An 11,260-nucleotide genomic window follows, 5' to 3' on the forward strand; every position below is an offset into this window, starting at 1 on the left:
CTGGGAGTCTGCTCAGCTACCGGGAATTTGATTTAAGATGAGTTTACTTACAATAAGCAGTCTTGTTTACATGTTGGTATTTTTGTCACTGTTACTGTGTGGGATACTTGCTATTTTCAAATGTTTAGTATTTTAGCAAATTATTTTTGATAATTTTTGTAATTGTTTTTAGTTATTCAGACAATTATGTTTAGTCATTCTACCTTCAATCGTTTTTATAATCAACAAATTATATATTTATTGTGAACAGCAAACATTAATAATCCTTACTTACATTAAATCTCAAAGATGGCCTGTTGGCTAAATTTAACCCTACTATGTCGTCATCATGTGTGAAAAGTCGTGGCTTTAAATCCCATGGCTACCACCTTCCATATGGTGTAATAAAATTGGTATTGTAGCCCCTCCGAACTCAGTGACATATCAGTGACTGCGTGTGAAAAATAAAAGAGAACTATGGAAAGCTTAAAAGTCTTTGAATGGTATATTTTTTGTCTGAGTATGAATTTCTTTGAAATAATCAGGCTTTATTCGATTTTCCATGATTTGACCTAACCACATTCTATTTATGAAGTGTATTGTTTTTTTTATTTCATATATAAAAATCTTTCTTTTAGTAGTTTGAATCTCTTTATAAATGCTAATGTTGTAAATACTCATACTTTCAATGATATTCATCATATAATACTTGAGAACGCTAACATAACTATTGAAAAGATCAAGTTTGGATGACTCAAGTCACACTTGAGTCAAATTCGTACACTTTGAATTCATCAATTCTGAATCAAACTATATTTGTAAAATTGATCAGACTTATCATGTGTCAGTCCAAAAAAAACTCAGTGTGAATTAGCATATGAAAGGTCTTTTATTTCAATCCCGACTGTTAGGCTTAATGGGTATCTTAGCTCAGTCTCACGGACTGTTTGTGCTCAGCCTTGTTCCTGGGAAGATGTGATTCAAAATGATTTCTCATTTAAAACACTGTCTCACTTACTAGGAATATTCTCTATGTAGGCTATGTCTGTTGACTTTTGTTAATTATTAACTCATCATACAACGCTCGGTACCAGGTAATAAGACTCTCAGCGATATTGTGTAAATATATTTATGTACTTTGTTCTCAGACAATGAGATCTACTAGACTCTGTGAAAGTACTTAGCAGTATCTAATACTACCTCTGAACCGCATGAGGTTCCATTAGCAGCGTTGCATAATCTAAAATGGTTAGTATAAAGTAGTAATGAAATTTGTTATAATTATTTTGCATTTTGGCATACTCGTACATGTAAGCAATTATAAGGAAAAGAATTGCTCTTATGGGGTAAATTTGGTTGATATTTGTGAAGAGGAATCGATTTAAAAGTTTTGAATTCCGCACAACTGGATAGGAAAGTCATGTTTATCTTATTTTTTTGTTAGATCAGTAATATAGTGAATTAAGTTTAAACTGAAAAATGAATCCTCTTGATGCTTATGATTTGAAGCACTGTGGGAAAATGATGATGGCACTTAACGAGTAAGTATGCACCTTTACGTTTACTATAGACACACAGACTTCAGGTACTTGAACACAACCATTCCCGTTGTATAAAATATATCCGGACATATGTGTCATAAATTAAAAACAACTTAAACAATACCAGTCAATAAGATGTAAATTTTTAACTGTTCAGCATACTGGCGAGCATCTCACAGCATACGAAGAACGTCTTCACTTCAGTGAGTTGCCAATTTCTATACAGTGTATGCAAATTGAATGCAATTACTCCTCAAATGTAAGACGATACAAACGTTTACAATGATGAAAATTGCCTGTTTCAATTACAGACAAAGAGCAAGCAAAGAGCATAGTGACTTCGCAATTATGGTCGGCGAGGAGAAAATACCAGCACACAGGAATGTTCTGTCAGCAGGATCAGATTATTTTCGTGCAATGTTGTCTCATGAAGTGAGTGTTACATCATGAATTTGCGAACAAATATAAATGATGTTCTTTTATATTACTAATAACTAAAATTTATGAGATGGTATAAAATGATTTAGTTAGATTTGCATTTTATGAGACATTACAAAATTTTCATCATATAAATACCCTTTAACAAAGAATTGTTTGACCATAACTGCACCAAGAATTTCAGACGAAATTGTTGTGTGTACATCTGTTACTGAGGTGAAATGTGGGATTTAACTTGCGGAGAGTAAACCTAATCCATGGTGGTATATTTCAGAATGTTGAGAGCAGCACTGGCATTGTGACAATGAAACAAGTTCAATACTCGAGTGTAAAAACTTGTATCAATTACATTTACACTGGTAATTTTCCCACTCCTGGTCGTGAGGAGCATAAACAGCTGATGTTTACCGCTCATATGCTCCAGTTACAAGGTGGGTGCCTCATGGTAATTCTCTCAACTTGACATTTTGTAATAAATTGAACGCTCAATCGAGCTTAGGCAATACTTTGACGTCTTAGCTTTGCCATGGTAGAGCATTTGCTGTGATGACCAACAGCAATATATTGCAGTTTAAAATACACATGGATGTACTGTAGAAAACCTATGCAGAATTTGTATTCGCAATTTGAATTATACCATATTTACCGGAATGGCAAACAAGCCATTTTCAATGCACTCAGCGGTTACGAAGTTACATAGAGACCGGCAATACTTTAAAATGAGACTCCAGTTCAAAAATGACATTTTTCTAGTTCATATGTGAAATTTCTCTTAAGTGTTCTATACACAGGTATGTGTGATAAAATTGCCATATCTCTCGAGAAAGAACTAAGTCCAGAATCGTTCTATTCAACAAAGATGATTGCAAACACTTTCAACTGCGCTGGTTTAGTTGAAAGTTGCAACAAATATGCTCTGAAGAATTTTCAATCAATTGTAGCTGAAGACGATTTCAAACATTTGGATGAAGATTATGTTTTCTTTCTGCTTGGATCAAAAGAAGTCGATGTGAGGAGTCTAAATCTGTAATAAAATATATTTATTTTTGTGGTTTTTATTTTATACCAATTTTTGAAATCCAATATATCTTGATTTAATAATTATTAATTTATTTTTTCGCCATGCAGAAAAAAACACTGTGCAAATAAATATAATAAAGGAACCTAAGTATGGCATTTCAAGGATAAAGGAATCAAACAGCGACACCCGCGAATTAGTCTAACAGTAATATTGACAAAAGAGAAAAAAGGGCAAACATTATGTCATTAAAAAAATGAAGAGCGAAAGGCAAACCCTAATATGTACAACATATGACTGCAAGCACTTTAAGTAAATGACATAATTAACAATCATTTACAATTATTTCTATACTCTATACAACTCCAGTTTCAGACTTTCTCCCAGTTCAACCCAAGATCCCACATATTAATAATTTCATTTCAATTGTAGGCGTCTGAAGATGTCAAGTGCAAAGCATTGATTATCTGGACTAACTTCGATTTAGAGCATCGGGCATCAACATTTGGAGAATTATTTGGTAACCTGGATTTGACGAAAATATCGGGAAATTATCAAAAGTTTTTGGTGGAGAAAGAGGTGAGGTAATAAGTTTATGAGCATGATATTTTGGATAGTTTACTTAAGTTTGAATATTGGTTAACTAGTTTTATTCAGAGTACATGAAATTTAATTAGCCTTATTAAGATCTTATATCCTGTCATTACCGTGGATAGCATATGATTTGAATTTTTAAATGAGGGGAGAGAAAAACCAGTATGATTGTTTAGACATTCAACGAACAAAGTCTTCTTACAAAACAAGTCCAGGTTACCACTAAACTTTGGGCAGTTTTGAGAATAGCTACTCAATTTATAGTTTCAGACTTGACTTAGAAGGACCCACCGCTTTAATATTTTTGTTTTTGTTTGCAAATTCATCGTCACATATTTTATTCTGTTATTCAGCCTTTAGTCTTCGACTCGAATCGATGCCTGAGAGCACTTCTGAAGATTTTCACTGGTGGATTACAATTTGTGGCGGAAGATGTTGTCATCAATAGTACGTTTTGATATATCGTGGAGTAATGACTAAACTTTCTATCAATTATAGTACTATTTTTTTAGTACTGCTGTATACGTATACGAGGTAAGGCTAAAAAGAAAAGGGACTGACGTCTCAGATTGCGCAACACGATTAACCAACCATAATCAACACTTTTGCAGTGTAATATGTGTTCTTTGTTTAACAGCTGTTTTGACACAATATCGCAATTATTTTTGCTTTTCAGGATCCATAAGTGAATGTGATAAATTTCTTGTTGAAAAAATGCTGTGCGAGGTCTGATTGAGTTTTTTGGCGATAGGGGGTTCAATTAAAGGATGACGACTGAGCAAAGAATTAACATTAAAATTTGTGTCAAACTTGGAAAAACGGCGACTGAGACTTTGCAGATGTTGCGTGATGTTTATGGAGATTTTTCCGTGTCGAGAACAAGAGTTTTTGAATGGCACAAGCGATTTGTGGAAGGCAGGGAGGATGTGGAGGATGATCCGAGGTCAGGGAGGCCTTGCACTTCCACTAATGATACCAACATCGAAAAGGTTTGGCAGTTGGTTCGCAGTGACCGTCGCTTAACAATTCGCGTCGTTGCCAACGAAATTGGGATGGACAAAGAAACGGTCCGCACCATTTTGGTTGACACTTTGGGAATGCGAAAGGTGTGTGCCAAAATGATGCCAAAGGCTCTTGAGTTGACTGAGGAGCAGAAAGCTCAACGATTGAATGCATGCCGAGTTGACATGCATTTTTCCAAGTTTGAAACAAATTTAATGTTAATTCTTTGCTCAATCGTCATTCTGCAAATAAACCCCCTATCGCCAAAAAACTCAATCAGACCTCGCACATCATTTTTTTTTCAACAAGAAATTTATCACATTCACTTATGGATCCTGAAAAGCAAAAATAATTGCGATATTGTGTCAAAACAGCTGCTAAACAAAGAACACATATTACGCCACACTGCAAAAGTGTTGATTACCGATGGTTAATCGTGTTGCGCAATCTGTGACGTCAGTCTCGTTTCATTTTAGCAGGCCCTCGTATGCCCTGCTTCAGACGGATGCTTCTGTAGCCAGGCTAGTTTATGTTCACGGTGAATCCTGTTTTATTATATTAAATGATATTCTGCTCTTTTGTTGATATGACTCAATAGATTGATATAACTTAGTAGATTGTTTCTACTTTTTCTCTTTCAGATGCTGGACCAACCACTGATCAAGTTCAACCGAGTAACGGTAAGTTTATATGAAGCAAAATATCAGTATTAACTATCGTTTGTTTTTGGAAGGAGTTGTACTCTTTGTATAATTTGAATGATCATTGATTAGAAAATACAACTCTTAACATAAATATCTGTATGTCATTCAGCATAGTTTATATAATCTGTACCAAGCACTTTGTCATTTAAAACATTCAGCCCAACTATGTTGGAGTTGCATGCTGAAAATCTACGACGTCATGCCAACTGTCTCACCAAGTTATGTGTTTTCTTCATCAGCTGTTTATATCATTTGTTTGTACTAACAACCAAATTTGTTGACTTCTATTTTTTCTCTCTGTCAATTAATGTTTAAAATTCCTGACTTTTTTTCAGCGATTGTCGTTTTCAATAAAAAGTTAAAATCAATTCAAGCATTTCGACCAAAGACAAAAACCTGGACGACACTGCAGGTCTGTACAGTTTAACTATACTATTGATACGCCTGTTTTAACAATCAGATCATCCTTCAATGACTAATAAATATGCTTTAAGATTTTCATTGTTATATTGATGACAGGTTTGCTCTATATCGTATTTGTTTTGCAGTTATCTGGACTTGAACTATTCTAAAAGTACTTACCACCAAATTTTATATTTGGACAAAAATAATAAATTTTGCTACACAGAAGGTGAATTTGAAATAGATAAAGCTTTGACTCCCGACACCATATTTTTAGAGTCTTAATTCAACTTGTCGGATTGAATTCATAGAGTTCGAAAGCATTGTTCGGATTGAATTCATAGAGTTCGAAAGCATTGTTATGAAACTATGTGTTATTATCGACCTAACCAAAATCCACGATTTTAATCCAACAGGGCATCAGTGATGAATTTGTTGGCATAGGCTTCACCGCTGTGGTACTCGGTAACATCATCTGTGTTCTTGTAAATGGTGGAACCAATTATCAACTGAATTATACTGATACCAATGCTACATGGGTTGAACTGGCAGATCGGAGGTTGGCAATAAAACGTGTGGTTGCTGTTGCATTTGAAGGTTAGTAATACAGTTTTTTAATTGAACGTTGAAGATTCTAATTTTTATGATTGCTATGCCAATTTACGTTTTCTATAATTCGCTTGTGACTCCACGATCTATAACATATAGGGGGGAATGAATCGTGTTGTGACATTGAACAAATTAGCGAACTGTCAGTCGCTCATTCCATTTTTTTGACAACCAGGTTCAATCTATTCATTTGATGACTCTGAGTGGACCAGTAAAGCAGTTGAAAAATTTGATCCATCTGATGGAACCTGGTCTCATGTCACTGATAAATCTGTGGAAGGATATTATACATCAATAGTTGCTGCAGGATGTAGGTTTAGTAAAACGTTACGTTATAAAACTTGGGTGGTAGTTGAATGTAGAATTGGCTGTTCTGGGTTTTGGTGACAGAGCATATGTGACAGGACTCTATACCTACTAAGACAATTTAAAAATACTGACGGAGCTATTTTTGATTCGATAAAAAAATGTTAGGACAAATTAAAAGATAGAATTATTTCAAAATCAAATGTATTTGATATATATAATTATTCATTCCGTAATAATTTCATTTGTGAATTTGGAACATTTCGGTTGCTATGTTCGCGAATATCATTTTTGAACATATTCGGAATAGTAAAATATTCAAATACCTTCGTTAGAGAGTATTCTCGACATGGTCCTAAATTATCGTTGTTCCTTTAATCATGCCACATCCTTTCTCTCACATTGGTGTCAAAGTAAGTTACAACTAAAATTGTCATTTCTATTAATTAAAGTCATTAAATGGCTTATGCGCCAAAACAACGCAACAGTAACCAGGGTAATATTGCGGGAATTATTAATTAAATTTAAGATGGAACAAATAAGAATTCGGTGGGTGCATGTTGTCCAGCTGCAGTCTCATGGCCAAAATATTATGTTAAACCAATGTTGGCAGGTTAAAAAGTCCGATTCTATAAAACAGCTCTCATCTGAAAGAACTTGTGGTTACATGAAGATTGCCAACTTGCAAAACTAATTTATTTTTCATTTGATTCTATTTAGGTTTCATTTACTGTATTGAAGGGTACAACGGTGAAAATCTATCAAATGCAATGAAATTCAACCCATCAGATTCAACATGGACGACACTTCCTTCAATGCCGAATGCAAGAAATCGTGCAGCTGCAGTTGAGCTTGATAGGAAGATTTATGTCATGGGTGAGGATTTGCTCCTCAATACATTTTGGCTTGCGCATGCAATGCAAATCAGGTGCTCGATAAATAGATATTCCGATATACAGATCACCTGCAAATTGACAATTAACTTTCAACTTTCAATACAGCATAAGCAAACGCTTCACTTACCAATACTAAACCCTGAAATCTCTGTCCTAATGCCTTCAATATTACATAGATTTAGTCAAGTGCTTCGTGAATTTAATATTTCTTTTCCAAACTCACTTCAGAATGCAAAATAACCGCAATTACTCCCAAAAAAATTGAAATATTCTCATGTGTGTATGAGTTCCTCCAGAATCTTTCTGTATTGACTTTCAGGAGGTAATTGTACACAATATTTTAAGTCATATCGGCCTAAGGCCTAGCGGTTCCCAACCTTTCTACCCTGGCGGACCGGTAAATTAGATTAAATGTACTCGCGTACCGGCAAAAAATTAAAATGGCCGGAACAGAAAAGAATAACATATTTTTGCGTAATATATTGCAATGTCAGGCACTCAATATGCTTCTAGACAAAAAAAGCACACTTAAAAACATTTCACACGGATCATGTACAAACACAATTAACTCCTGTGAGAATTTTGTTGCTGTTTCGTTTCCAATATAAGATTGCAAATAAGGCCTCAAAGAAGTTTTTGCAACACGTAGCTCTGCAGCCGCGTGCAGCCCATTTCTTTGCTTCATTTTAATTGAATCTAGTAATGAAAATGTTTTTTCGCATAACGCAGTAACTGGCTGAAAAGACGGACAACAGTTTGATTGCTCGATTACTTGGCGATGGGTATTCGTTATCAAGAGATATCTAAAATTGTGATAAGTAATTCCTTTTTTTAATCTGGACTGTAAAGTAGAATTACCATTTTAATCAAGCCTTTTTTCATCATATTAATCCCTCTCCAGTTGATGTCGCGAAAGACGGCGGAAGATAATTGCGTAATGGGCCAATGCAACTGTGTCTACGGTAAAGCGATTGAGACGGCATAAAAACATCAAAACAACATAATTTCTCACGGACCGGCAAAAAAGCTTCGCGGACCGGTAAATCGGCTGATCGATATAAAATTTCCAGATAAATTCGAGTTGTTATTTTACAAGGTGGATACAACAATGGCTGCTTAAACATTGTGGAATGCTTTGATACAGTTGCTGAAACATGGACCACTGTTGCCAGATTAAACAATCCAAGAGGAAATTTCAAAGCTTGTGTCGTTGAAGGAAAGATATTTGTTGTTGGAGGGTAAGTTGGAACCTAATTTATAAACTAAGATATTTAGTGCACGTATCTATTATTTAATCGAAAGGTTGAATAGACCAAAAGTGAAAACAACTTATTACTTATCGATCTTAAGATCAGTGAGTACGTTGATAGGTATTTGTCTGTCTGTCTGTTTGTTTGTTTGCCTGTTAGATGAACGCGATATCTCACGGAGGCGAAGTTGAATCTGCTCCAAATTTTGCATGTGCATTCGTCATATCTCGGACCAACCAGAAGCCTATTGATTTTGGATGAATTATGTCGTATCAATAATTTAGTGATGGGACACGCGGTGTCACTATAGAGTCATGAATCGAAACCATCTTCGATCGATAAGTCTTAGGTCTCCGATCGATATTCTCGTTCTGTTTATTAGTAATTCAAATCTCTGAATAGGCAACCATTCGGACGTACAAATCTGATATTGCTAGAAAATTCGATTTTCACAGTCCGTCATGAAAAAACGCAACCCTAATTAAGGTGATTTCAAATTGTAGATATCACTGGGTGGAACAGAAATCTAACCCAAAGTGTGTCCTATCGCTTATTTACCATCATTTGTACACTCGACCATTCAATAACAATTAATAAAATAAGTAAAAATTCAACCAATGTATAACTACATAAATATATCAATGCTTGTATTTACCATTCAATGCTTGAATTACGTTGTTATTCTTTGCAGAAATAATTCCAATAACACGATAGAAGAATATGATCTCGCTGTAAATTCCTGGGAAGTTGTTGAAACAATGGATGGGAAAGGCATTGTGAGATTGGCTTCCATCGCTTTGAATGTTCCTTAATAATAAACAATGACTGAATATCCAACATCAAGACTTCAACCCTCAACCCTTTTACACTGCTATGATTTACAATCACTTCAATGTTTGAGAACAATGCTTGATTTACTCTTCCTACGTGCTTTATCAAGACAGCAGATTTTCAATATATATATCAATATTTTCGCTAGCTTGGTGTGATTTTAAATTGTAAATATCATTTCATAAATCAAACAATTCAAGTCAATATTAAGATTTGAGAGTAATTGGATTCTATTGTTGAGACTCTATTAATCTAGAATGAATTGTTTATTTTAGCTTAGTAATTACTATATATAATGATTTTTCATCATTCCAATGATTGTTTATTAATTATGTGTAACATTTGATTCTCAATAGTATGTAAAGAGTAAATTATAAAACTAGGTCGTGTGTGTAATTCCAGCGATATTATTTGTCAGATTTAGAAATTATTGCCGACTTTATTTTTATGAGATTTTCATATCTGCACTATTAACTACGCCTTAGTTATGATGCGACTCATGCGACATAGATAAAATCTGAAATTCCAACATATTGGGAGTCGTTACTCCATAATCAGTGCAGTCTCCCTTTGTTCTAAATTACATTTTCTGCGCTGTACATCTAAAACATATTCTATTATACCAAAGTATTCAAATTTATGTATATTTGAGACGCAGTTTGATGTTTTCCTCGAATACATATTTATTTCATTTATAGGGAAGGCTCGGTACGTCGCTTTGCCAAGAAATATCAAAAAGTATTTGCATTCGAAAAGTCTTGAATGCAATGTTAAAAGTTTTACTCAATCAATCCTGCGCAAACACAAAACTGGGGATTAATTTGGTCGCCTGTTTGTCTGTAAATTCGGGTAAACAACTAGGCCCTGTCATTGCTTTTCATAAAGGAATGATTCTCTTACCTTACCAAAATGTTTGTAGAGTATCCAGTTATGCTGCAAAAGAGATTATGACACAAGCAAAAGTATACAAGGTGTTTGGCATATATACTTACTTCTAAGGTTTATTGTCAATGATTATACTAAGATACTTCATGAATGGCTCTTCAATTAGCATTTTAACACCAAAAGATACAAGATAAGCTTTGCTTATATTTTCTGTGACGTAGCATATAAGTCAATTTAGAATATTTTGCAGTCAATTTAGTCGCCTCATCCAAGCATCATAAATAAAAGTGCGGTCATCAAAGTCGATCTTCACGTAATTTGTATGGTAAATATGAAGAAGAAATCGGAATGAATATATAAGGAGTCGACCATAAATATACACTTTTCCCAATGGTGGCAAGTTTAGCGGTGCAGTTTCACGCATAAGTGTCATCGCCAAGTCTGTAAAACATGTTGCGCAATATGGCAATTCATTCACTAATATTTGTGTCACGGAGGACGGAGTTCCTCAAGGATATTAACTTGGCACATTATTCTTTCCTGCTTACATAAATGACATGCCTCGGTGTCTGAAATGCTCCGAGTCGATCATATGTGCTGATGACACAGATTCGATTCTTTACGGAAAAAACACAAAAGATATATTCGCGGTGGCAAATCAACTACTGGCCAACGTTTACAGCTTGATGCTGATAAACCAATTATGTCCTAATGCCAACAAGACTAATTTTGTATTATTTCATCGGAAAAACTTGAAGTGTGAGTTATACAAAACAATTGTTTGATAATAGCAATAAAGCTATTA

General features: G+C 34.5%; 1 protein-coding gene across 1 annotated transcript; it reads left to right on the forward strand.

Annotated features, from left to right (window-relative positions):
- Positions 1–1,421: 1,421 nt before the first annotated feature.
- Positions 1,422–10,545, forward strand: LOC120332256 (kelch-like protein 3). Its single transcript, XM_078119176.1, has 13 exons — positions 1,422–1,520; positions 1,832–1,952; positions 2,233–2,389; positions 2,750–2,967; positions 3,409–3,555; positions 3,924–4,017; positions 5,214–5,252; positions 5,612–5,688; positions 6,095–6,275; positions 6,463–6,597; positions 7,314–7,469; positions 8,586–8,727; positions 9,431–10,545. Exons 1-13 carry the CDS (start codon positions 1,459–1,461, stop codon positions 9,549–9,551), a joined length of 1,650 nt encoding a protein of 549 aa, XP_077975302.1. The 5' UTR covers positions 1,422–1,458; the 3' UTR covers positions 9,552–10,545.
- Positions 10,546–11,260: the final 715 nt, after the last annotated feature.

This window comes from Styela clava, chromosome 13 (assembly GCF_964204865.1).
Source record: "Styela clava chromosome 13, kaStyClav1.hap1.2, whole genome shotgun sequence".
NCBI classification, from domain to species: domain Eukaryota; kingdom Metazoa; phylum Chordata; class Ascidiacea; order Stolidobranchia; family Styelidae; genus Styela; species Styela clava.

Excerpts from the sequence above, each read along its gene's own strand:
- LOC120332256 (XM_078119176.1), top strand. The coding sequence starts at position 1,459 with ATGAATCCTCTTGATGCTTATGATTTGAAGCACTGTGGGAAAATGATG. Across the intron at positions 1,953-2,232 it reads GTGCAATGTTGTCTCATGAA|AATGTTGAGAGCAGCACTGG; the intron begins GTGAGTGTTACA and ends GGTATATTTCAG. Across the intron at positions 8,728-9,430 it reads AAGATATTTGTTGTTGGAGG|AAATAATTCCAATAACACGA; the intron begins GTAAGTTGGAAC and ends TATTCTTTGCAG.